Source organism: Bos javanicus, chromosome 26 (assembly GCF_032452875.1).
Source record: "Bos javanicus breed banteng chromosome 26, ARS-OSU_banteng_1.0, whole genome shotgun sequence".
In the NCBI taxonomy this organism is placed as follows: Eukaryota; Metazoa; Chordata; class Mammalia; order Artiodactyla; family Bovidae; genus Bos; species Bos javanicus.
This window is the reverse complement of record NC_083893.1, coordinates 24,186,728-24,214,310: the sequence shown is the minus strand read 5'-3', so window position 1 is coordinate 24,214,310 and position 27,583 is coordinate 24,186,728. Positions and strand designations below refer to the sequence as shown.

Genomic DNA, 27,583 nt, shown 5'->3' with positions numbered 1-27,583 from the left:
AAAACACTTGCTTTTGAGAAGTCTGTGACCCAGTTGAGAACAGAATTGGGAATGGATTCAGGAAATGACCACATATGAAATTAGCAATCTAGATCTCCGATGCTGAAGTGGGTGCTATAGCTACGGGTGCCCTTAAGGGTTTTGGAAAAGGTGAGAAGACTGTGGGCAGAGGGTCTGAGAGGGCTGGAGGAGGGCAAGGGCTGGGTGGGATCAGATGAAAGAAGGCTGGGCCGAATTCCAGAGTCAGGAGTGTGAGCAGAGAACATGTTTCTAGAGAAGGTGAGCAGATTCACCTATTTCTGCAATTACCCTCTGTGGGCGCTTCCAATATCAGAGCAGCATTAGTGGATTTTAAGCACAGTTTCCCTGTCCTGGAAGCCAAACAGGAGCTGATTGTGTTTCCAGTTTTGCTGCTTGACTGGGAAACTTTTACTGCAGGCCAGGTTCTGCCAGGGCCAGCAAACTCTCCAGGCAGAGAGCGGGATGTTTCTGGCGTTGGTTCTTTCTAGTCATCACTGGAAGGGAACCTGGTCTCTTCTTCCTGAGTCTGGGAAACCAGGTGCATTTTAAACCAGTCTTTCTCATTAATCAGCTAGACACACCTACTGTGTGCCAGTGTTGGTGATCTGTACCACGGGGGTCACAGTTTCCTCCAAGACTAATGGTCATGACATGACCCACAATATGTAGGTTTGCTGTGTCCCCTGGGGCAGAGGGAGCCCCAGGGCTGAGGCGGTCCAGGAAGGCTTCTAGGAGGTGGTGGGTCTTGATTGAACTTTGGGGAAATTAGACAAACTGAAAGGAGGGAGAGATGGAGCCTTTTCTGGCAAGAACTCCTTAACTGAGACTGACATCATTTCCCTCCTAATATTTTTAAAAATGCTTAGTTGTAATCTATTTCTGTCTCTATAGAATTGTCTGTTCTGGGAATTTTGTAGAAATGGAATCATATGTGTGGTCTTTTGTGTCTAGCTTCTTTCACTTAGCATGATGTTGTCAAGGTTCCTCCATGTTGTAGCAGGTATCAGTACTTTATTCCTTTTTATTACTTAACAGTTTTTCATTGTATGGCTATAATATATCATTTTATTTATCCAGTCATTAGTTGCTGGACATTTGGGTTGTTCTCACTTTGGGGCCATGATGTAATATATATAATATTTTGTAATTCAGGGCTGCTATGAACATTCACATAGAAGTTTTGGTGTGGACATGAGTTTCCATTTCTCTTGGGTAGATGCTTTGGAATATAATTGCTGGGTTTGTATGGTAATTCTATGTTTAACCATTTGAGGAACTGCCAGACTATTTTCCAAAGCAGCTGCACTATTTTACAACCATTTATTCTGTCAACAATGTATGGAGGTTTTAATTTCTCTACATCTTTTTGTTGTTTTCAGTCGCTAAGTCGTGTCCAGCTCTTTGCGACCCCATGGAGTGCAGCAAGCCAGACTCCTTTGTCCTCCACTGTCTCCCAGAGTTTGCTCAAATTCACGTCCACTGAGTCAGTGATGCTATCTAACCATCTCATCCTCTGCCACCCCCTTCTCCTTTTGCCTTCCATCTTTCCCCAGCATCCAGGTCTTTTCCAGTGAATTGGCTCTTCAGATCAGGTGACTGAAGTACTGGAGCTTCAGCTTCAGCAACAGTCCTTCCAATGAATATTCAGGGTTTTCAGCTTCAGCAACAGTCCTTCCAATGAATATTCAGGGTTGATTTCCTTTAGGATTGACTGGTTTGATCTCCTTTCTGTCCAGGGGACTCTCAAGAGTCTTCTCCAGCACTGCAATTTGAAAACATCAATTCTTTGGTAATCAGCCTTCTTTATGGTCCAACTCTCACATCTGTACATGACTATGGGAAAAATGATAGTTTTGCCTGTGATTTGCCAGCAATTTTTGCCTACACTTATTATTATCTGTCTGTTTGATTATAGCCATCCTAGTGGGTGTGAAATGATACTTCATTATAGTTTTGATTTGCATTCCCCTTCACTTTCACTTTTCACTTTCATGCATTGGAGAAGGAAATGGCAACCCACTCCAGTGTTCTTGCCTAGAGAATCCCAGGGACAGAGGAGCCTAGTGGGCTGCCGTCTGTGGGGTCGCACAGAGTCGGACACGACTGAAGCGACTTAGCAGCAGCAGCAGTGGCTAAATGGAAGGGCTTCCCTGGTGGTTCAGTAGGAAAGAATCTGCCTGCCAAACAGGAGACCTGAGTTCAATCCCTGGGTTAGGAAGATCCCCTGGAGAAGAAAATGGCAGTACACTGCAGTATTATTGCCTGGACAATCCCATGGACGGAGGAGCCTGATGGGCTACAGTGCATAGAGTTGAAAAATAGTCAGACGTGACTTAGGGACTAAACAGCAGCAGCAGCAGATGGCTAAGTAATGTTGAGCGTCTCTTTTTGTACTTATTAGTCATTTGTATATCTTCTTTGGAGAAAAGTCTATTCAGATCCTTTGCCCATTTTTAAGTTGTGTTGTCTTTTTGTTATTGAGTTGAAAGAGTTCTTTATATACATGGATTGCAAATATTTTCTTCCATTCTTTAGACTGTCTTTTTACTTTCTTGCTGGTGTCCTTTGAAGGACAAGTTTTTAATCTTGGTGAAATCCAATTTATCTATTGCTTTCTTTCTTTCTTTGTTTACTGTATTTTTGGTGTCGTATCTTAGAAACCATGGTCTAGTCCAAGGTCTTGAAGATTTGCACCCATGTTTTCTTCTAAGACTTTTGTATAGTTTTATCACTCGCACTGAGGTATTTGATCCATTTGGGGTTAATTTTTGTATATGATGTGAGGTAGGGTTCCCTTCTAATTTTGGATGGAATCAAACGGAGATCCTCCCCACCTCCCCAGCTGGTAATAGTGCTTTTCTCTTTGCATCTAGATCTCACGTCAAATATTTTCTCCTGAAAGAAGCCTTCCCTGACCATCAGTCTGACTTAGCCACCTCCCCTGAAGTCAGTTTTGGTCACTGTACTCCATTTTATTGGACTATCAGAAATGATCGCATTTGTGTGTGAAGCCCCATGAGGATAGACTGTCTGACTCACTTCTGGTATGGCCGGTACCTTCTGCAGAGTCTGACACTCAGCTGATGCTCAGGACGATTTTTTTGCAAGTGGAAGACTTTTTGCTAAAGGAATTGTATTCCCAGTGGATTTTGCTAAACCTTTCTTAGTGTTTCTGGCCTCCTGGAGTTGGAAGTTGGAGGGCTGAGTGGAAAGGGGTTTCCCAGCAACATCACAGGCAAGTGATCACTCATCTCTGCCTGGATGGTCCCTTACTTCACAAGACGGCCCGTCCCATCCTTGGGCAGCTCTAGTTGGCGAGTTCTTCCCAACATTGGGCAAGACCCGCTTTTCTATGTTTTGCATTCACTGTCCACCACCTTCCTTTCGGTATAATTGGAGTTGACCCGCTCATACTGATACTCCTTTAAATATTTGAAACCAGCTGTTGTGTGTCTCTTAAATGCCTTCTCTGGGCTCAGCACCTCTAATTCTTTCAGCTGTTCCTCCTGGAGCCGAAAAGGGCTGGACTCTGACCCCTGAGTCGCTGATACAGGCCCCATGGAGGTGGTGACAGCCATGAGCTCCTGTAGAAGCGAAGGCCCAGCCACAGCTCAGAACAGATGAACCCCTGTCCCCTTGTTTTCTTCTCCCACTTGAGTTGGTGCATTCCAAAACTGGAGGCAGAATTTTGAGAAAAACCACTAAATACAAACTCCCTAACTGGATCTCTTGAAGACAGAGCTGACTCTCTACTAGTACCCATTACTTATGATACTGCTTGCTACTTGAAGTGTTTTTTCAGCTAGTCCGGTGGTCTGTTTGGTGCTGGTCCAGGTCCACCTTGAGTGTGTTAGCTACAAGTTGGCACTGGCCATGGGTACTTGCCATCTACCTCTACAAGGATTAAGTCATGTGCTGCTGCAGCTGCTGACCTTCAGAACCCCTGAAAGGAGTCCAAGGTGGAGACTGGAGGGGAGGGTACGGAACTAGTAGAACAGGTGTTTAGATTGTTAGATGTTTACAGGAGCTGAGTTTACGAGTCCAGTTCTCCTATCTCCTCATATCTAGAAAAGCACTAAAATCCTTCAGGGTGACAGCTATTTCTCGTGACTAGCAGAAAGCTTCATGAGACCAGCAGAAACCTTCTGGGAAAATATGCACTTGATTGTGTGTATTCTCCCTACACTGCTGCTGCTGCTGCTGCTGCTAAGTCACTTCAGTCGTGTCCGACTCTGTGCGACCCCATAGACGGCAGCCCACCAGGCTCCCCGTCCCTGGGATTCTCCAGGCAAGAACACTGGAGTGGGTTGCCATTTCCTTCTCCAATGCATGAAAGTGAAAAGTGAAAGTGAAGTCACTCAGTCGTGTCCGACTCTTAGCAACCCCATGGACAGTAGCCTACCAGGCTCCTCCGCCCATGGGACTTTACAGGCAAGAGTACTGGAGTGGGGTGCCACTGCCTTCTCCACTCCCTTCACTAGAGTCACTTATATACTGTCCTTCCCCTACTTCTTTGGAGCAGTTTTTCAGAGCTGTCTGAGGTGCTGTCTCCCAGGCTGCAGTCCTCATTTTACTCTAAATAAAACTAAACTAGCAACTCTTATGTTGTGCTTTTCTTTTTTTAGTCAACAAGTGGTTCTCAACCTGTAACAACCTGTAGACTTACCTGGGAGCTCTGAAAACTACCAGTGTCCACCCCGCCTTCCCGGATTCTAATTCAAATGCTATGAGTAGCGCTGGCAGACTATGTTTTTAAAGCACTCCAGGCGATGGTATGTATAGACAGGTTGCAGACTTTGGCTTCAAGAGCTCCACCTTGAACTTGAAATCCCCTTCAGCTCCCCGAGAGTGAGCACATACTGGATGTTGGCAGAATATCTAGGAGCTGACACTAGTCAGAGTACAGGCTGAGAGAACACAACTGTTTTGTAAAGATGGGAATCTCATTTTAAACTTGAAAGCCAAACACAGTCCAATAAAACAATATAGAGATGTATAAAGTGAAATTATTCTATTTTCTTAACCCAAATAACCATGATCATCAATTTGTGACATTTTCCCAAATTTTTTAAATGTACACACACACACACACACACACATATATATGCACAAATCCCCATATATAACTCCCCTTCCCCCAAAATAAATCTAATCTTATTGTATACACACTGTTTTGTAATATTTTTTCTTTTCTCAATATACTATGAACATTTTCCCTTGATGACACAGAAAGAGCCACCTTATCTTTAATAGATATATGACTCATAATTTGACCATTTTTTAAACCGATAGACTGTCAACCTTCCTTATTTTTTTGCTGTTTCAAACAAAGCTGCATGAACATCTTTATATATATATATAAATACACACACACACACACACACATGCCTAGATGCACATATACACACACTTGTGTGGATAAGTTCTTAGAAGTAAAATTGCTGTATCAAAGGGAATGCAGGTTTGGAGTAGAGATTGCTAAAATGCTGTCTAAAATGATTGTTCCTGTCTATCCCATGCAACAGAATTCCTAATAACAGCAGTTCGCCTTGTGTCAGAAGTCAAGCTTTGCTGAGCACAGCAGAGAGGAAGGTGTGAGTGTGTCAGATGGCGGGGAGGAAGCAGTGGGGTCACTTCCCCTTCAGGTTGTGTGTGGAGGAATCCGCTGGCCTCTGGCCTTGCCTGGCTGCTGTGTTTCCCAGGAAGAGGAAACCAACCCGTGTGTGTTAACCTCTGCTTGCTCCCCAGGGTGTGACGGGAGAGCGGGGCACGTTCACAGGATGTGTGTGTCCAGGTCAGCAGGCCCAGGTCAGCCGTTGATTTCGGAGAATGTGGGGCTAGAATCGTCCTTTCCGGCCTGGTCCTAGATCGCTGGGCTGCATCCAAGCCCCTTGGAAACCCAGGACCATGGTCCTTTCCAGGGTTCAAGCGAGTATATGGTTGTTTAAAGTTTCCAGGTCTCTAGCTCCTGAATGTCAATATACATCTAGAATTTTTCTCGATTTCTACCATAGAGAAAGCCTCCTCCCCCTATCCCGGGCATCCCGGCACCCTCTCTGAGCTCCTGGGCATTACCCAAGACACCTATGCTCACCTATTCTGGGCCTCTCCATCGGAGGACCTGCTGGCCCAAGGTGGTCAGATGCGTCTGTTCTGATAAACTGGCTTGGTACCAGAGGGAGGTGGCAGGGCTGGAGGAGGGAGGTGCAGAGGTCCAACCACATGCCCTCAGGTACTCTGGAGAGCAAGCAGTGGGGGGCGACACCCAGAGCCCTAGAAGGGGCAGTGCCTTCCTTTCTTGACCCAGGAAGGGTCATTGGTGCCTCCAGAAACTTCTAGGAAAGAGGCAAAAACTCCAGGAGCACAAAAGACTGTGCTAGGCTCTTTGAAGGGGAAGGGGGGAAGAGAGGTCATGTGTGGCCAGCAGCTGCAGCGACCCCAGCACCATGGTTGCTGCTTCCCTCGTGTTCTCATTAAGCTTCATGGTGGGGCAGGTGTTACCACACCCATGTTACAGATGGGGAGTGGCGGCTCAGAGACAGAAACAATTTCTCCAGTAGCCAGATTGGATTGCGTCTGAACCATGCAAAATAGAGCCCTGGTCCCCAAGCTGGTCTCACTACCCCGCTGCCACGTGGGTGGCCTCAATACTGACTGATGAGTCACATACAGGTAAAGCAACCGATTGAAGAGCAGATCATCACGGCTGGGGGCTCCGCCTGGGCTCAAGGCAGTCTGGTGTAGTTATCAAAAAGAGAAGTGGTCAAGCTGCGGGGTCAACACCGCACTTAAACCTGAGCTTCATCACTCAGGAACTTCAGGTAGATCTGTTATTTCTCAAGGTCTCTTCATTTGTTAACTGGAGATGATAACAACATTTTCCCCCACAGAATCAATGTCAGGATTAAATGAGATCATCAAGATAAAGTGCTTAGCAAAGCCTGGAATGCAGTTAAGTGATCAATATGGGGGCATGGCTATCATTTTTATTCCTACTGAAACCACAAGCTCCTGCATTGAAGAGAAAGGTTTGTAAAAAAAAAAAAAAAACAAAAAACTGGCTCATCCTGCTGTCCTAGCTCTGCTCACTGCAAGGATGGAGCTTCGGCAGCTGAACCTTTGTAAAGGTCTGTGTAAATTTTGTCAATCCTTCTAGCTTCTACTTTGCACACTCATTTCCTCTCCAGGAAACATGAAAAAAAGAAGAAAAAACGCCTCCAACCCCGAGGGGCCTGCCACAGCCCATCCATCCTTTCAGTGGGGTGCTCCCAAGGATGGCCATTGTTCTCCCGGCCCTGGGCAGCAGAGCTATTTTTACTCTTCTACTTTCCCAGGCCGGCCTTGTTATTAGTAGTGTTGGGGGAGAGAGAGAGAGAGAGAGAGAGAGTGTGTGTGTGTGTGTTCGTTCCCCTGCTCCTGTCCGTCTGTGTCCCTGATTCTTACTTCCTGTTCCCCCCCGCTGCTCCTATTCCTGGTGTCATGATTCAAGTCTCAGGGCAAATGGAAAGAAGTCAGTTCACCCCTCCCTCTTCCTGAGTATCCAAATAGCTAAGGTCCACTTGGGCACTCACCATGTGCCAGCCCCCACCTTGTGTCATCACATTTAATGGGAAGCTCCCATTATAAACCATACTTTGCAGCTAACGAGACCCTCTTACTCAGAGAGGCTAAGACACATGCTCAGGCCCACACAGCAGTGAAGTGTGGAAGCTAAACTTCAAACCCACCAAATGCCTTCAAAAGCCATCTTTCTCCTCTACAATGTCAGTGCTCCCTTTGGTGCTTTTTGAGCCTCATTTGTTGGTACCCCATTGCTCCAGCTGGTTTCCCTGCTTGATTGGTCAGTGTGAGTCTGGCTGCTCCAGCTGAGCTGGAGGGCCTGGAGGTCGGGGTCTCTGCCTCATCTGTCGTGTGGCACAAAAGCCAGCAGCAGGCACTAATGTCACTTGACATCAGCTGGTTGCTTTGTTCCTTCACTTATGTAGGGGACATTAAATGAGCACCTCTTAGGTATAAATTGTCTTGCTGGGTGTTAGAATGCCATGGTCTGCCTTGAAGGAGCTTCTGTTCTAATGGGGAGATATGGGGTAGATCAAACATCCTCAGACAGCCCCAGAGTGAGGTGACCACAGTTCTTCCCATCTTGCAGAGGAACGAATGGAGTAACCAGCTATTGGAAGCTTCCTCCAAACCCTCTTGCCTACACACTGCCCTCCAAATTAAATAATAAAGGCCCGGGATGCACTCAAATGATGGCAGGTGCTGAGAGTGACGGATCCCCACTAGACATTCTTGAAGGTGTTTGATACAGTTTAGGAGCCTGCTGACTATCCCCTCCTTCACATCCCTTTAAAAAGCCCTCTTTCCCAAATGCAAGTCAAAACCACAATGAGGTGTCACTTCACACCTGTCAGAATGGCTGTTATCAGAAAGACAACAAATCATGAATGTTGGCCAGGGTGTGGAGAAACGGGAACCCTCAGGAACTGTTGGTGGGCATGTAAATTGGTGCAGATACTGGAAAACAGTGTGGAGTTTCCTTAAAAAATTAAAAATAGAACTGCCATATGATCCCGCAGTTCCACTTCTGGGTGTTTATCTAAAGAAAATGAAAACATTGATTAGAAAAGATATATGCACTTTTATGCTCATTGCAGCATTATATGTGATAGCTAAGACAGGGAAGCAACCCAAGTGCCTATCAACAGATGAATAGATAAAGAAGGTGTGAGACACACATATGTATGAAAGTGAAAGTGGTAGTCATTCAGTCGTGTCACACTCTTTGCGACCCCATGGACTGTAGCTCGTCAGGCTTCTCTCTCTGTTCATGGAATTTTCCAGGCAAGAATACTGGAGTGGTTAGCCATTCCCTTCTCCAGGGGATCTTCCTGACCCAGGGATCAAACCCGGGTCTCCCACATTGCAGGCAGGTTCTTTACCATCTGAGCCACCAGGGTAGCCCATATATATGCATGTGTGTATATATATGTATATATATTCCATGTGTATATATAAGGGAATATTACTCAGCCATACAGAGAATGGAATTTTACCATCTGCAGCAGCATGTTCTGCTAAGTGAAGTAAGTCAGATGGAGAAAGACAAATACTACTTGATTTCGCTTGTATGTGGAATCTAACAAACAGAAATGAACAAACAACAGAAACAAAGTCATAGATACAGAAAACAAACAAGTGGGTGGCCAGAGGAGAGGGGGCGAGGGGAGGAGAAAACAGATGAGAGAGATTAAAAAGTACAAACTTTCAGCTAAGAAATAAATGAGTCATAGGTATGAAATTACAGTGCAGTAAATATTGTCAGTAATTATGTAGTACTTTTGTATGGTGACAGATAGTAACTAGACTTATTGTGGTGATGATTTTGAAATGTGTAGCAATATCAAGTCACTATATTATGCGCCAGGAACTAACATAGTGTTATAGGTCAATTTACTTCAAAAACAAACTTGTAGCAAAAGAGATCAGATTTCTGGTTACCAGAGAAGGGTGGGTGGAGTGGGAATTAGATGAAGGATAAAAATTCCCAGTTGTGAGATAAGTAAGTACTAGGAATATGACGTACAACATGAGAAATGTAATTAACACTGCTGTATATCACATGTGAAAGTTGTTAAGAGAGTAAATCCTAAGAGTTCTCATCACAAGAAAAAAATTTTCTATTTCTTTGATGCTATATCCATATGAAATGCTGGATGTTCGTGAAGCTTATTATGGCAGTCATTTCATGATGGATGTAAGTCAAATCATTACGCCATACACCGTAAATGTATACAGTGTTGTATGTCAAGTATATCCCAATGAAACTGGGAGGGGAAAAGCCCTTTTCCCAGAGGAGAGCCTTTTGGCACAGGTTTATAGCGTGTGCATGGCAGCCATGTTTTGGAGGAGTGGGTGGATCCTGGTTCTGGGAGGAGCCTTCTGTGGGCCACACTCCTTGTCTCTCACAAGCCTTTCTGGGGTTCACTCCTGCTGTGTTTGTTGTGATTGCTCCATAGAGGTCCAGAGGGAGCCTGGCTAGGGTGGTCTGAAGCCTGAAAGGCTCCACCATCTGGTCATGAACCCATACTGAACCTCTGTATGTGTGTGTGTGTGTGTGTGTGTGTGTGTGTGTATGCATGCATGTGCACGCTTTAGAGGGGAGGTTGCCCCCAAGTCCAGGCTTCTAAGTGCTGCTTATTGCTCAAATCTGCAGTGTCACCTACCCTCCCCACCCCATGAATAATCATCCACTCCAGAGGAGATGTCAGAATTTTAGAGGACTACACCCTGAGGGTGCTCAGAAACGTTAGCCAGGTGGCCACAGGCCATTGAACGTGATTTTGCTGGCAGGGTTGTGGGTTGGCAAAGCTTTTGTACCGACGTATCTATATTCTGCCCCTTGGCCACTGAGAATTTGCTTCTGGAGGTGGGGGTAGTCCCCAGGTGTTGCTGCTAGCGACCTCTTTGGCGCTTTAAACCCAGTAGGTTTTCAGTCATTAGCCAGCCAGTTGTATTTCAGGGTGCCCAGCAGACTGCCAGGCCTGGGATACCTCAGAGGGGTGAGAGAACACAGTTGCTGCCCATGGGGAGACTGGGAGGACATAGTCACCCAAGTGAAATGGACAGGGTGACAGCATGTGTCCAGTGCTGGGTCATCCTGTAATAAACAAGTAATAAACAAAGGCAGTCTAGTAAGTAATAAATAAGTATTAACAAGTAATAAACAAAGGCAGATCTAGTAAGTGGCTAGTTGTGAGAAACAGACTATGAGCACTGCAAGAGAGGACCACAGACTTGCTAGGCTGGTGGGCCCAGGTCAGATGATGAAATCCGGGAGGCTTTCAAATTGGATGCAGCCAACTGTTATCAACAAGTAATAAACAAAGGCAGTCAACAAGTAATAAACAAAGGCAGATCTAGTAAGTGGCTAGTTGTGAGAAACAGACTATGAGCACTGCAAGAGAGGACCACAGACTTGCTAGGCTGGTGGGCCCAGGTCAGATGATGAAATCCGGGAGGCTTTCCAATTGGGTGCAGCCAACTGTTATCAAGATGGGTCTTTGACACTGGAGTCTCTGCCACTTAATAGTGGGGGTCAGTGGGCCCCAGGCAGAAGGAGAAGGGGCATTAGCCCAGCATTGGTGGAGCCCTTGCCTTGGCAGCAGCAGCCCTGGGATCCTCTGCCCTGCTGGGTCAGCTGGATCTTGGGGATCAACCCGTTCTAATTTGAGACTCCCCTGCCTGTCATAGGACTTAGTATATGGGGCCCTTTGAATAGAAGGTTAGATCCAATTGGTACCTTAGGTGGGCTGGCATGATGAACTTCTCCAGCAGGAAGCCAGAGCTGCAATCAGCTCCCTAAATGAGAACTCCCCTTTCCTGGCTGTTGGAATGTATTCGTTCAGACCTCTGTGGCCATAGCCTTTAGCAGCCTGTCCCGAACATTAAGCATCCGTTCATCTGGAAGATCTGGGAAAGTGGAGGAACTGGGTCCTGAGGAGATACTGTAACCTCAAGGGACCTGGAAGGCAGTGACAACCTACCCAGGGGACACGGTGCTGTGTCCTGGCTAAAATGTTTCTGTATGCATTAGAAGGAGGGACTCCTTTCTCTGTGTGCCTGCATCCCAGAGCTGTGGTGCACAGTTTGGGGTGCAGAGTATAGGCTAACTTTTGGCCCCTACTTGTCCCGGGCAGTCTTTGGACAGTAAACAACTTATACAACTATATGCAACAGCCCTCGTCTTTGCCAGCTATTCCCACCCTGTGTTGGTATAAGCAGGTGAAGGAAGGTTGTCATTGGGTTTCCACTTGGTCGAGGGCCAGGGGCAGCTGGCAGGGGTTTAGGGAAAATAAGACCTCCTCAGTAAACTGAGCCACTGTGCCCAAGTAGAGGATTTCCCCACACTTCCTAGCTTCTTGCCTCTAACTGTACTTTTCATCAGCATAGGGAGCAGTGGGTGCTTACTGGCACTTTCTAATTAAGCGTGGGCAGGTCCCAGGCCTTCTAGGAATGATTAGGCCATAGCTTTGGGTCATTAATTGGTCACAGTCCAGATCTGAGCATGGCTCTCCCTCCACAGGAACTGGGCTGGGCTTCAGTCTCAGTTCTCTGGAGCTGAGCTGCTGGTCTGATTTGCATCAAGGCTGTTTCCTTGTTGAAAGGAGCAGGACTTGGAAGTCTTGGAAGCCACAGACATTTCTGGGCCTAATGAGCTGAGCAGATGGAAAGCGACCCAAGATGGCCCCAGAGTGGGTGGGCTGGTGGAACGGAGGCATCGCAGAGTTTCTGTAGTTGCGTCTGTGGAGGAGGGTGAGCGTGGCAGGTGAACTTGAGACTCTAGGGCTTCCTCTCTGGGGGAGGCTGAACGCAATCCCTAGATGCTTGCCATCTGTCTGAAATGACCAGAGATGGGGAAATAGAATCCATGCGTTTTTTAATCCAGAAGGAAGGGAAACTCCACCTGGGGAAACATGACTCCAAGTAAAGTGCGTGCAGGCAGAATGTTTAATTGCAAACCTTTCTTGAGACCCGGCTGCTGGGTAACCTTATCCTGGTCATTCCTGCAGCCAGAGGAGGGTTTACCTGGGCCCCTGACGCAGACCCGGTGAACAGAGCTGGCTTTCTCCAGTGACCTCTGCCCTGTCCCCTTCCCCTCCACCTGCTCCTTCTCTGCGGTTCATCCCTAGGGTTTCCCACACAGCCAGCTCAGGTGGGCTTGAGAAACTCTGATGTGGGGGTGAGGCAATGGGAGCAGGGCTGGAATTATGATGATCTGGGTGCCCATCTGGGCTGATGATCTAGGATGATCGAGATTTGGAAGCAAGCAGACCAGCAAACAACGAGGTAAAGGGGCCTGGAGGGTATCCGTGGATCTTCTGGACTTACCTTCAGGGAGGCCTCTGACCCTTTCTTTAGGTCAGGGTTTACACTGTTTGTCCAGGAGGGTGGGCTGGGCATGAGGGTGGGAGGCTCTGGCAAGTCCCAGAGGTCTGGGAGAACCTGGAATGGGGGCTCATTTCCCCACTCCCACATCTAGTCACCAGTTGTTCAGTCACTCAGTGTCCGACTCTTTGTGACCCCTTAAACTGCAGCACGCCAGGCTTCCCTGTCCTTCACTATCTCCCAGAGTTTGCTCAAACTCATGTCTATTGAGTCAGTGATGCCATCCAACCATCTTATCCTGTCACCCCTTCTCCTCCTGCCCTCAATCTTTCCCAAAGTCAGAGTCTTCCAGTGAGCTGGCTTTTCACATCATGTGGCTGAAATATTGGAGCTTCAGCTTTAGCATCAGTCCTTCCAATGAATACATAGGGTTGATTTCCTTTAGGATCTACTGGTTTGATCTCCTTGCTGTCCAAGGGACAGTCACCAGAGAGCCAGTTTTTCTTGTGGGTTCAGGTCAAGTCTTAGATATCGACAATGCCCTGTGACTCTTCGACCGTTTTGAATAGTAAAGGAGGAAGGGCAGGCGTTCTTGGTCCTGTGCTGATCAGTCCTAGACTAGGAGTTAGGAAGCCTGGTCTCCTGTCCTCGCTCTGCCACTTACAGGGGGAGCACACCTGCGATGAAACCACCGTAGTGGGTCAGGCTGGTGGCTTTGAGGCTGTGTGCACAGAGCAGAGGAAGAGCCTGAGGGTCTGAGAGGCTGGGCTGAGGTCTCACAGCCATGATAAGGAAGGTCCTAAGAGTGGCTGACTCCAGAGTCTGTGCCTCTTCCCTGGCGAATCGCCATCCTAGGTCTTACGTTCCTCCTTTGCAAAAGGAGGGGCCTTCCAGCTGCCAGAGCCAGCGAGCCTGTGATTAATTTTCCCTGGGAGGTGACGGGAAGCCCCTAATTACTAGAGAGGATGGAGCAGGGGTCATGCTAAGCCCAGTTAAGCCCTTCCTCTGGGTCCCGCTTGGTTGGCCAGGGAGAAAGACTGCTGTCTGATGGCCTGCGAGTGAGGGCAGGCTCTTTCCAAGAGGGCCCACTCATTTGGGGCCTCCTTCTGGCGTGTTGTGCATAACGTCTGTAGGAAGGGGAGATGTGGGTGGAAGGCAGTTGTAGCCAGCAGGATTTGGGATTCAAGGAGCTGGAAGTCAACAGGGGGGATGGGGTGGGCTATAACCCCCAGAAAAACCCCAGAGCATCCGGCCACAGTTGGTGGAGCCGGTTATGTATGAGAGTTTCCTCTGTGTCCGTCTGGTTTTGTAGCATTCTTCACTGTTGACTTCTGTCTGGGACAAGTTCTGTCTCTTCTTGGTCTCAGGCTCTCAGAATTAGTCTGCCTCCCCCATGTTCCTCAAGGGTTGTACAGACTTCTCAGATCACCCAAAACTTTATTTAAAAAGATGCCATTCAGTCTTGATCACGAAGTTTGATTAAATATCCCCGCTCCTGAATTTACATATAGGTAGACAGTCCAGTGTAGTTAAGAGCATAGGGATTAAACTCAGCTGGACTTGGGTTCAATCCTTTGCTCTGTATTTTCCTAGCTGTGTGACCTTGGGCAAGTTATTTGGCTTCTCTGAATCTCAACTTCCTCTTGTGCAAAATGGGGGTGGCAGTGGTAGCTACCTCATTGAGCTGAAGATTAAATGAGCTAATGCATATGAGTGCTTTACACCGTGCTGGCACATAGTAACCATTACCTAAATGGTTTCTACAGTTTATTGTATGAGATATATGTTTATATATGATATAAAGTAAAGCATATCCCTGGATGTTTATTTATGTCAGTAGTTTATTTTGGGCTTGTGAGGACAGGGACAGCCTTTTCACTTAATGTTCTTTCTTGTTGGGATCACATAAAACATGTCATAAATACCCCATTTCAGGGTGGCAACACTCAGCTGTATTTGCTTTGCTTTATAGCTGTCTCCTTGGGTGCGTTTCAGAACAAACACTCTGCACTGCACGAGGCTAACTCTGTGACTTAGAGATTGGAGTGGAGAAGGAACTAGATTCAGGGCTTGTTTCCTTGGCTGTGAACTGAGCAGCCAAACATACAGCCTCACACTCCTGTGTGCAAAACCCTTGCTGTGGACTCAGTGTTCGTGCCTCCCCCAATCCCTCCTGCTAAGTCCACATGTTAAAGTCCAGATCCCCGGTATGATGGTATCCGAGGTGGAGCCTTTGAGAATTAATTAGGTCCAGATGCGGTCATGAAGGTAGAGCCCCAGTGATGAGTTTAGTGTCCTTACAGGAAGAGAAGGAAACCAGAGCTCTTGTCTCCACCGTGCGAAGGTACGACAAGGTGACCAGGAAGCAGGTTCTACCAGGAACCTTGATCTGGGGTTTCCAGCTTCCATGACTGTAAGAAATAAACATTGTTGTCTAAGCCACCCAGTCTGTGGAGTTTTGTTACAGTGGCCCAAACAGATCAGACAGCCCTGCTCCAGGCAGTGAAGCCCACCACTCTGATGCCAGGGTGTCCGCATGCACCTCCTCTTCGCTCCCGTTCCTTCCTTTTCACGACCCTGGCTTCTCTGGCCACTTTGTTCCCCTCTCTGGTGGATTTCCCCTCACACCTCCTGAATCAGAATCACCAGGCAGAGGCCAGGGAATAGGGATTTTTACTGAGCTCCCCAGGTGATTCGGATGGACAGGGCATCCTGGCAAGGGGACTGGTGATGGGGCCTAGAGCTGCCCGGTCTGCTCTGAAGGCAGAAGGAGCAAACATCTTAATGCTGGGTCGGAGACCTCACAGCAGGCACCGGGGGAAGTTCAGCAGAGTAGCTCTGAGGTTGTGTGGGGGACCCTCCCTCTAACCGAGGCCTTGCCCAGGAAGGCGTGTCTTTGGTGTGGGTTCAGGTGAGAGGAACAGAAATGGTGCGAACAATAGGCCAGATTGTGTGGGTTTTCTCCGGTCAGCAGTCCTGCCCACCTCCTGGGCCAGGCAGCCTTCCATGGTGGCCTGAGGCCATCAGTGGTCCAGAGCCTGACTGAGCACTGGGAACTGGGGTGACACTGGGAATGGGGTCCTGAAATGCCTTCATTTCAGAAAAGTCTACAGATCTTCCACACGCTAACTTCCCTCCTGCACATCTGTGTCTCAGCCAGAAGGCCAGTGTGGTCATTCAATGGGGCACAGTGTTTGCTAGGCACTGACTCTGTGCCGGGTACAGAGCTAAGACTCAGGGACACCGGGATGAATCACACATCTCTGAAATGCTCACAGGCTCCTGAAGCAGGTTTAGAGTGGGTTCCGAGGATCAACTGAGGCAGAATCAGCTGGAGTGGTTTGTTTAAAACATAGACACCCAGTTTCAACAAACATACCGCTCTGGTGAGGGGTGTTGATACTGGGAGAGGTTGTGCAAGTATGGAGGCGGGGATAGAAGGGAACCCTGTGTACCTTCTGCTCAGTTTTTCTGTGAACCTAAAACTGCTCTATAAAAATTGTTTAACAAAAGAAAATGTAGATGGCTGAGCCTCCAAAACCCAGGTCTACTTATGCAGAATTGTAGAGGGTGGGGTTCTGACATCTGTGATTTTGGAAGATGCTTTGCAGGATCTCATTTACCGTAAAGTTTGAGAATCAGTGGAAATTAGCTACTTAGATTTTTTTTAAACAAGCCCAAATTTATGTTCATTGTATAAAGTACATAACAAGAAGATGGAAATTAAAACCACTTGTAACCCTACCCACCTAATATAATCATCCTTAGCATTTTATTGAATACCCTTCTAGGTGTGTGTGTATGTTTAGACATGTGTGTAGCATCCATGTATACCTGACACTATGCTAAAGCCCTGGGGACAAAGATGAGAGAAAGAATGGTCTTGGTATAGAATACCCACAGTCATGGGAAATGATGATTGGTGCAGCTTGAGGCCCTGCCTTAGATACCCACTCACCTTCTCTTACCTGTCCCCCACAGGTATACATCATCAACGTGACCTGGTCCGACTCCACATCCCAGACCATCTACCGGAGGTACAGCAAGTTCTTTGACCTGCAGGTGAGTGAGTCTGAGCTCAGGTGGGGCCTGGTTCCATATGAAGTGGCCTGAGCCTCTGGTGGGCTAGCCTGTCTCATTCCTCACTCATCCAGAGACCCCCTTCCAGCAATCTCAGGATCAGAGTTTAGGCAGAACAGAGGGATGGAGGAGGGCACCTTGGCAGTCAAGCTAGGCTGAGCTCAGTCTTGGATGTTGCAGACAGACACATGGGGCTATGTTGACTTCTTAACATGACTGTTAACAGTCATGCCTTGTCACCCTGACGCATTCGGAGGCTGGGAAGATGGCCGTGGGTGCTGTGTGCCTCAGCAGACATGTGTCTATAAACATACAGAGTGAGACACAAGCCACCACATCATTGTAGGCAAAGAAAAGCAAACACACAGAAAAGACTGAAACAGAAAATAAGCAATGTCTTCAACTACAGACACAAACTGGGCATACCACTGTGTCTGTCTAACTGAATAAGGCTCTGCTGTCCTGTTTGCATGCATATATAATATGTGTGTCTCTTTCCCATACCCAGGCATGTCACATGGCAGATGGTAGCATGGGTCCCACAGCTCCAGTGTAGACACATCCCTTGATGTCAGTTAATTTGGCTAGGCTTCTTTAGGTCACAAGCAACAGTTTCGCACTCATACTGGCTTAGATGAAAAGGAGACTTGGTTGGAAAGATATACCAGGGAAGCTTATGCAGTCAACCAGATGGTGGAAGGGAGAGTGAGACAGTGGCTCCAAGAATGCCTGAAACAAGGCTGTGCTCCCTCTGTCTTGTCTTGACTTCTCTCTGGGCACTGTCCTCAGCAGTTTGGCAGTCAGTGGCTCCCAAATTTCCTACCTTGTGGTTTCCAACAGCAGAGACTGCCTCTCTCCCAGTTCTAAATTGAAAAACCCCAGGCAAGACTCTGATTGGCCTGACTTAGATCAGGTGCCCTCTCTGCACCAATCATTACAGCCGAGGCTGGAGGGGCATGAACACCAACATGGCCACTAGCGGGCCCACCCCTGTTTATCAGAAGCTGAGAGCTTCCAGACTCTTCCTTAGGGCCATGAGCCTGGTTTAGGCCTATTAAAAACACAAAGAAGGGACATCCACCGCTGGCCCTCACAACCGAGTTCCACTTCTTCCTGTGGTGGTGAGTCATCTTGGAGATGCCAGGCTTGCACGTTTACCTCCAAGTACTTGATTTTATCCCATTGTCCTTATGGCTCTGCCTATGAGATGAGCCAGAGGTGAGCCAGCTTCCTGCATTACAAATCCTCTCTTAATCGACAATATGGGATTGCAAGCCACTCCTTACCCTTCTCCCTTCCTCCTCTTCCCTCATCAATTCCTGTCCAGTCTCCTTGTGTCCTTCTGGTGTAAACTGTTGGAATTTGCTGATACCCCTTCAATGGGTATAGTGTGCTGGACAGGAAATGATCACTTAGTTGGGGAGAGGGAACCCTGAAAGGACTCATTGATGAGCCAGAAGGGGTCTGAGAGCCAGCGGAAACTCTCAAATCAGAACTTTTCTTCCCCCCTTTTCTGTTCTACTTCCCCACCGCCTCCCTAGTTACAGAATCTCACAAGGAAGGAATGCTGCTCCCCCCACTTCTCCCTTGCCTGGAGGGCTCATTTCCTGTGTGTCGAGAGGGGACACAGGGCATGAAGCCGCTTGTGCGATGCGCTAGCCCTAGTCATGAGCATGGCCAGGCCTGTCCCCATGGGTCATCACCACCCTGTAGATGCAGTTTGAAAGGGTGGTTCTTCGGAATTTAACCTTTCAACCAAGTATCTTTCAGAACTTGACATAAGGACATATAGTGGCATTCATTTCAGAAAGCCTTTCTCATTTATCAAGATCTCTGATTTTAATATGGCGGCTCCTAAAAGACGAAGAATAAACAGCATTGCTCATTCCATCTCTGGTCACTGGTGGCTCTCAGATCTCAGTTCTGAGCTGAGGCCCTGGGGACGCATTTCCTGAGGCCAGTTGCTGGCTCTGTCACTCTGTAACTCCGGACAGGTTCCTTAACTTCTCCACTTTCTCATCTGTAGAATGAAGATTCGAACGGTACCTACCCAGTAGGGTTGTTGTGAGGATTAAATGAGTGAATCCATGTTTCTCCAGACACATGGTTGTCTAGTATGTTACTCAGTGTTAATGGTGACCAGAATGCTGGGATGCCTGGTTGAAGAGTGTGCGGGCTTAGTACCTCCTGTCATGGTATTGCTTTCTTGTTTCCCGCCCTTGGCTTCACTCTGCTGAGGAGCTGTGCAGTGCCCAGTCCTCTGTCAGAGTGTTCAGAGCCCCACCGGCTCTCTCTGGAGCTTGCCATTCAGGCAGGATGGAGTGAGTTGGGAGTGGGGGTGTGGCCCACAGGGGCCTGCTCTCAGAATCCTTCTGCTCCTCCCCTTGTAGGCTGAGCTCCACAATGGAACCCTGGAAGTCCTGGGCTGACTAAGCCAGCCTGGGGAAAGCTGCTTAACTGGCTTTACTACCTCATGGTTCTGATTTTTCTGGGGATCATATACTTTATATCCCAAATATAGGATATTTGCCGGAGATATACTAAAAAGTTATTCATTGTTTACCTGAGATTCATATTTTATCCTTTGTCCTGTATTTTCACTTGCTACATCTGGCAGCCTTAGGCTGACTGTGCATGGTGACAGTGGAAGTATAAAGATGAGGAAGCCAAGGCTGGAGTGAATTGGCCTTTGATAAGGCCTCCACCCAGAGAAGGCAATGGCACCCCACTCCAGTACTCTTGCCCGGAAAATCCCATGGACGGAGGAGCCTGGTGGGCTGCAGTCCATGGGGTTGCACAGAGTCGGACACGACTGAAGTGACTTAGCAAGCAAGCAAGGCCTCCACCACATGTGCACTTTTGCAGAGCAGAAGTGGCCCAGGCTGAGGGACACTCAGTTGAGAACAAGGTCCTGTCTTTTAGAGGTCTGTATCTGATAGGGGAAATAGGCTTTTAAGCAATTAAGTCCACTATAGACGAAATGAATACTAGATTGAGGTACAAGTAACATGCTGAGGGATGGGGAGGAAGGAAAGAACATTCTTGGGAGGGGGCAGCTAAGAAGATGCACATATGGTTTTGATTGGTGACAGAAGCCAAGAGCGAAAGAGCCAACCACCCCCACTCCAGGTTGAGGGGATTTGGTTGCTTTTTGAGATTTATAGTTATTGGGGTAAAATGTGTCCCTAACTTATGTCATATTTTTTTCATTTATGTCTGCTTGTCTGCCTGCTCTTCATGTGTCCGTCCATTCATCCATCCATCCATCCATCCGTCCTCAATCCATCCAGTCTTAAGTGCCTACCTTCTATGTCCCAGGCATGATGCCAGGCTCTGGGTGGGGATTTATTGGTGAGCAAAAGCAGATCTGGTTGCTGCTTTTATGGGACTTACAGCTTAGTGAGGGAAGACAGGTTTTAGTTTAAAATATACATACATATTATTTTATACTATGCTAAATGCTGCAAAGAAAAGCACTATAGACATGTTATAGGGAAACGTTATACTCTGTTAGAAGACCAGGCTTCCCTGAAGAAGTTAGTTTATCTGACAAATCAGTGAGTTCTTATACTTTATTTTGGGGATCAGAGTTTCTTTTGTACATCCTTTCAGACATGCATGAATGTACATATACAATTCTGATCACCTTCTTGGTCATTCACACCCACCTCAAACCCTTCCAAGGGAACTAGAAGAGGACCCCCTACTCTGCCCCACGGCTTCTCTCCCTGTGTCTTCTGCCTTGAGCCTTCAGACTCAGTGGTTCTCCTTCCTTCTCACCCAGGAGGCTGCACCCTGAGCCCAGCTCCTCCTCCTGCCCGCTGGGAAGCACCAGATACGGAGCCTTTAGACCTGTGCTACCCAGCGCAGTGGCCACCAGCCACATGTGGCTAGCTACATTGAAGTTAATTAAAAAACTTAAATTTGAAAAATTAAGTTTAATTTTTTAAGTAATTTTTCATTTACTTGTTTATCTGGCTGTTCTGGGTCTTCACGGCTGTGCAGGCTTTCTCTGGTTGCGGCACGCGGGGGCTGTTCTTCGTTGCAGTGCTCAGGCTTCTCATTGCCGTTACTTCTCCTGTTGCACAGCATGGGCTTTAGGTGCGCAGGCTTCAGGAGTCACAGCTCTTGGGCTCTAGAGCACAGGGCTCTACAGCAGATACAGAACTCTTCTATCATCTCAGGAGGTTCTGCTTGTCTGGGCTGCCTCTGACCATCTGGGACACACAACAGGCTCCATCTGGCTTTATGCCCACCCAGGCATGCTCTGCCACTTCCCAAGGCCTCCCCAGTTGTCCTCTAACATCTTCCAGGGCCCCTGCAGCAGGAGGGAGGCTGCATTCCACCATGACTTGCCCCATCCATAGACAGTTCAAATTCAACAACTCTTCCAAACACCTCTTCTGGAAACCAGGTCAGTTACTAGAGAGGGCTTCTAAGGGCATTTCAGATGTCACACTGGGAACAGAGAGAGGAGAGGCTCTTGGTCTCCAAGTGGAAATTGGTTTCTTCTAAAAATAATTCACCACTCAGCCCTATCTGACCAGGAAAGGGACCTGTCCCAGAGGGAGCCGGCGGGGACAGTGTCTGATGTGGAGGCCTGTTTGGTTATAAAGAGCTTGGGTTATAGGAGGTGGACGTGGAGGTGGAGTTAAGGGGAGAAGGAGGAGGGAGAAGGCCTGCAGATGCTCTTAAGTTGCCTTCTTTTTGGCGCTGGACCATATTTCCAGCCTCTGTAAATTTCCTCGCACAGCTCCTTCACTGTTAAGTGTCTTTTCCAAGGCCTGGCCCCATTGAGGAAGGACCGGAAGGCTCTCTGAGGCTCCGGCTCCATCGAAGGTTGTTTCACAATCCGATTACAAGACGCGGGGATGCAGTAATTGCTCTGCAAACACTGACTCCATAGTGCTGCTGGCCCCTTAGTCTGAACTCCGGCCAGTGAGTGCACAGGGTCAATATTTGATCAGACCAGGGAGAGGCCCTTTAGCCTCCCCCACGCTGTTTGGAAGATAGAGTTAAGAAAGCTGTTCAGGTTTGCTCTAAAGGACTTAACCTGTTTTGAAGATCTTTTTTATCTCTCTTCCTTATTCGTCTCTCCAGCCTGTCCACCCTCTTACCCACCCAGGGTCACCCAGCCCTCCAAAAGCCAGGCTAATGATGGGTGAGGAAAACTATAATCCTTGAATCGTTAATAACCAACCTTAGGAGGGATGTGTATGTGTGGGGGGACATGTTCTGATGTAATGTATGGAGAGTCATAGGATCACGGCATTTTTATAATTAAAATTCTACTTCCAGTGCATCATTTCACTGGTAAACATCTATGCTTATTTTTCTATTCTTTAAATTTATATGAACTTTAGTTTAGTTTGGTGTCCAGAGCAGGCCTCTGCTCGGGTCAAACTGGGGTGATCCTGTGCAGGGGTCAACTTGAGAGTAGAAGAGGTGTCTGGGGGAGGTGTCTTTCTTGCCGGCTCTTTTAATCGTCAAAGCAAGCCCTGTGTTGTTTGAGATCATTGACCCTAGACTAAAGCCTGGAGGAGGTAACTTGCCAAGTTCTAAGAACAGTTTTATACCCAGGATTCTAGAGAGTTCCGGCACCTAGTGTGGCAGTTCTAGAACCAGCGGTGCAATGAGCTGAGGCTCATTGTGATTGCTCACAGGCCCCAGACAGACAAGAACATTGACCTTAACCGAGATCAGTTCCCTATCCCAGGAAGCCTCCTACTGTTTGCCACGGCAAAAATGGGAACATAGAGGGTGCCTAAGTAAATTGTTGTCTCATACCACTTCGTACAGCAGTCAAAAAAATGAAATTGTCCTGTGGATGGAGCGCTAAGAAATGTTAATGAATGACCGATGCAAGTTTCAAAAAATTGTATGACAGTAGTTAGGCAAAAACAAGATATATCTTTTACAAATACATACACAGAATAAATACATAATTATTCTTAAAAGGTCTGGAAGGATGCGTTCCAAATTGGTAAAGGAGTTATCTCTGAAAGAGGTTTGGGGACATGGGTAGGAGGAAGAGCTTGGTTTAAGGGGAATCTTAGCTTTCTTTGTAATGTTTTACTTTTTTAAAAAAGGAGAATGGGTTCATATATTCTTTACAACATTATATGTAACAATTAAAAGGATACCTGTGGGAGGAGGTGGGGAAAGCGGGAGGTCTAAAATAAACTATGTCTCTCCTGGTCGTTACAGTGTTTGTGGAGGTCGTCGTTCAATCCCTCAGTCATGTCTGACTCTGTGACCCCATGGACTGCAGCACGCCAGGCTTCCCTGTCCTTCACCATCTCCTGGAGCTTGCTCAAACTCATGTCCATTGAGTCAGTGATGCCATCCAACCATCTTGTCCTCTGTCGTCCCCTTCTCCTCCCGCCTTCAATCTTTCCCAGCATCAGAGTTTTTTCTAAAGAGTCAGCTCTTTGGATCCGGTGGCCAAAGTATTGGGGCTTCAGCGTCAGTCCTTCCAGTGAATATTCAGGATTGATTTCCTTTAGGACTGACTAGTTTGATCTCCTTGCAGTCCAAGGGACTCTCAAGAGTCTTCTCCAACACCACAGTTTAAAAGCATCAATTCTTCAGCGTTCAGCCTTCTTTATGGTCCAACTCTCACATCCGTACATGACTACTAGAAAAACCATAGCATACACTATAGTATAATGGGACAGAAAACACACAGGTTAAAAAAAATAGACATGAAGAACATATCTAACAAGATAAAGTGAAAATGATGATTAAAATCATATTGCCTCATATTTACTGAACCAGCATTCTAGATCATTCCTGTGGAATGAAACTGATTAGACTCCATTACAGCAAACCCCAGGGATGTGTCCAGATTATCTTGTCAAACTGGAATCCTGTGTTCAAATATTGCGTACAGCACATGAACATGTGTGTATTGGGCCAAGAGACGCTTGGGTGGTGGTTCTTGTGTCATGATGAACCACACTGAGAGCTTCATGGCTGTGGAGTGTGGTGGTTGAGGGTAGGTAATCCAGGGCTAGGGAGGTTAGATTCCAAGACCAGCTCTATCACTTACTAGCTGTGTATAACCCTCAGTAAGTTATTTAACCTCTCTGTACCTCGGTTTTCTCATCTGTGTGATGGGGATAATAAAAATACCTGCCTCATGGGCAGGATAGAAGGAATGAAATGAGACAATCCATGTAAAGAAAGCTCTGAGAATAGTGCCTGGTGTGAAACCCCTAGACAGAGAAGCTGAGCCTTCATCAGTTATGTCCTCAGAAACGTAACTCCAAGAGAAAAATAGCTGGACATCCCCACTCTAGCTGGAGGCCAAGGTTTCTTCCTGTGCCCCATTTATACTTCACTTTCACCAAATGAAGTTTATACTTCACTTTCACGAAGTAGTTATGTCTGCCGCCTCTGTCTGTGACAGAGGCAGGTGGTGGTGGTAAGGGTTTCACAGATAACTCTTTCACGTCCAAAGTGTAACTAATACCAACCCACCTTCCTCTGTTAGGAAAACACAGCTGTTTAGAAAGTAATAATTGATCAACAGTTTCTCCTTGCCCTCGGAAAGAGGCATCTTTCAGATTCCTGACGGGCACAGGGGGATTCAGGGGAGCCCTGTGGGGATTCCAGTAGCTCCTGAGAATTCTGTGGCTGGCCTCCCCTCCCCCAGGAGCTGGCTCTGCCTCAGCAGCTCCCTTTCATCTGGCCCCGTGGCCTGAGGGTGAACTCCAGCTTCCTCTCTGTCTCTACTGATTTCCACTTTGGCAGTTCTGCCTAGCATAGGGGTGAGGATGTGCAGGGTGGGGGGGGTGCGGTGGGGTGTCTGTTCTCCAGGGAGTGTTAGGCGGGAAGGCCTGGGGAAGTGGCATCTCCAGGCCAGCTCAGGATGGAAAGCCGTTGACCACTGAGTTGGACTCCTGGGTTGCTTGACGGATTTATCTATTTGTCTATAAACTTGAAGGCGGGTTTATTTTTTTCTGCTCTAAGCAGATGGAATTTGCATAGTTTGTACAATGATGCCTTCTTGTGCAATTTCCCCAACTCCACGGGTTTAGGAATGACCTTGTACAGGAGGGTTCTCGCAGGTCCAGGATAGATGGGGAGAGGTGGCCGCAGGCAGGGTACATAGGAGAGGGTCTCTGCACATCTGTGCCAGGTGCATGCTGTCAGCCACCCCCACCGCCTGCCCTGGGCAGAGCCTAAGGGTGCAATGAGAAGAGAGGAGCTTGTCTGAAGGCCTGAAGCAGCCCAAAGCTGTGGGGTCCTCGCCATGCTGCCACTGACTTGGGGAAATTAATCTTTTCCTATACAGATGAGTACTTGGTCTGTGAGTGCCTGTTTTGGTACCTGCATGTGTTTGGTGAATTCGTCTTCCTGACCAATGATCTGTAGGTGATCTTGGCACACGTCTCCAGAGGAGTTCCTCAGGGACCAAACCATGTCTGGCAAGACCCTCCCTGGAACCACCAAGGAGTCGGGAGCCACCTCTGCCTTGTTCTCTGGGTTCATCCTCTTTCAGGGTCAAGGTGGGATTGTCACATGGCAAGGGAAAATGTAGACATTGATGAAAATTGTAAAAAAAAGCTGTAATGTCCTCTAGATGGTAAATCTTGGCACGAACAGTTGGCTCTAAGCCTCTGGGTGAAATCTGGTGAGGGTGGACACTGAGGGGCTTAGAGGGGGCTGCCTGCTCCCCCAGTGACTGTCCTGCAGGGTGGATGAAAACGTGTCTTTCAGGGAGAGAAATCAGCTGTGTGCAAATACCATAAAATGGGAGGTACATGCTTGCCAACCAGCTTTAACCAGATCTGCTGGAGAATTAGGGTGGAAATCATCTACCAGGAAGATAGCATATCTAGCACTCATGTTGCCACTTTCTGGCCTGGTGCCCATGACAGGCATCACTAATCGATTATGGTACATTCTCATCCTCTGTCAATGACTGACATTGTTCATCGATCTGGATCTCAGAGTCTTTCTAAAAACAAAACCCCAAATAGCTTCAGGAAGTCACTACCTATCAGTTGGCAGTGGTACCTTGAGATGAAACTATTGGCCATCCCCTGGTGTAGTCCATTTCCTTTGTTTGACAGATGAGGAAATGAGGCCCTACAAGGGGGAAGTGGCTCTTCTACATCACAGGGGCCGCAAGTGTCAGCAAGACTAGGACTCGGGTGCTCTAGCTTTAGTTCTCATTCCAGTGTGGAATTCTAGCCTCCCTTCCAGAAGTTTTCTTTCTGTTTTGGCTGAGGAGGGCAGGAAGCCCCCACTGCATCATCAAGAGAGCTCCTGGGGCACAGGGGAGGGCAACCATTCACCCTCCCCGGCGAGAGGTGGCCTGTGCACAGCAGAAGACTTCTCTCCAGCTCCCAGAAAGGTCCAACCTGCTGCTGCCTGGAGCTCAATCCATGTCCTACCTGCCGCTGCCCACTTCTCTCATTGGCTAATAAACCCCAGCTTTGCCAGAAGCAGCGTCTGAGTCAGGCCACACCACCTGCCTGACCGCTCTGAGGTGTGCACCTTGTTTTCCTGGCACGAGGGTGTCATGGCAGGGTGTGTTTGGGTGTTACGTTAGGCCTTGCTGCCCTCACCTCCCTCCTCTTCTGGTCTCAGGCTACAAGATATGACCTAGAAAAACCCAGCTTTGCCCCTACCAGACCCCCATCGACCCCTCTTGTATAACCATGGGAAAGTTGGCTGGGAAATGGATGGGGGCAAATGTCCCCCTCAAACTGGAGAATGAACGGAAGGAAGATCTATGGTGGTGGCTAGGTGTGTGTGTTTGCTCTGTGAAGCCTTTAGCTGTGACCAAGTCACTCCCTTCCCACAGAAAGGAATTTCAGATTAATCTTGGCTCCTTGGAGGAGTGCCAGCTACCTGCCTGCACAGGCCTGGTTACGGGGATCCCAAGGGGAAAAGTCAGGGTCATCCTGGGTGGAAAAGCCAGGCTGGCAGCCTTGGCCTGAGCCACAGCTGTCAGCTGGTGGGAGAATCAGGGTAGGGCAGAAGGCATGGAATGAGTGAGCAACCCCTGGTGTGGACGCCTGCGATCAGGCCTGCCACTTGGGCATCCCAGCAGACTTGCTGAGGTCTCAGCATCCATGCACCCCTCCCCCGAGTAGCAGCAGTTGGTTTTGCTTTTGCCTCTTGGGGACCTGGGGTAGCCAGGGTAAACTGTGGGAGCCTGAGCTATGGGCTTGTTTGCGGGAAGACAGACCCCAGGTGAGCCAGAGGTGCCAGCTGCACTGGTTCCCTCACTGGCTCCCCACCACTCTGGTGGACCCCAGCCCCCACGTGATGTCAGGGGCTGCCATTCCAGCATCTCAGGGCCATTTCCTCAGGCCAGACCATTGTACGAGTTATTGGAGACTTAGAGTTCTTTCCTTTTTATTCAAATTTTAGCTAGAGCCAAGGAAAAAGATTTTAGTTCCTCAGAGACCTTCACAGTTGGGTGGTGACATCAGGCTCCAGAAGAGCTCATGGGGTTCCTAGAACCAACTCTCCCACTTTCTGAGTGGAGCAGTTTGTCCTGGTGGTGGGACACTCAGGCTTTGTTGTCAGACAGACTTAAATGAATGTGACCTCAGCCCCACCTCTTATCAGCTGT

The 27,583-nt window shown here is 47.9% G+C and overlaps 1 protein-coding gene across 4 annotated transcripts in view; it reads left to right on the top strand.

Annotated features, from left to right (window-relative positions):
- SH3PXD2A (SH3 and PX domains 2A) overlaps positions 1 to 27,583 on the top strand; it is a 249,274-nt gene that overhangs the window by 43,042 nt on the left and 178,649 nt on the right. For all 4 annotated transcript variants that reach the window (XM_061403339.1, XM_061403342.1, XM_061403337.1 and 1 more), the window contains exon 2: positions 16,891 to 16,971. In XM_061403339.1, the coding sequence (XP_061259323.1) occupies positions 16,891 to 16,971 (81 nt within the window). The remainder of the gene's footprint in view (positions 1 to 16,890; positions 16,972 to 27,583) is intronic.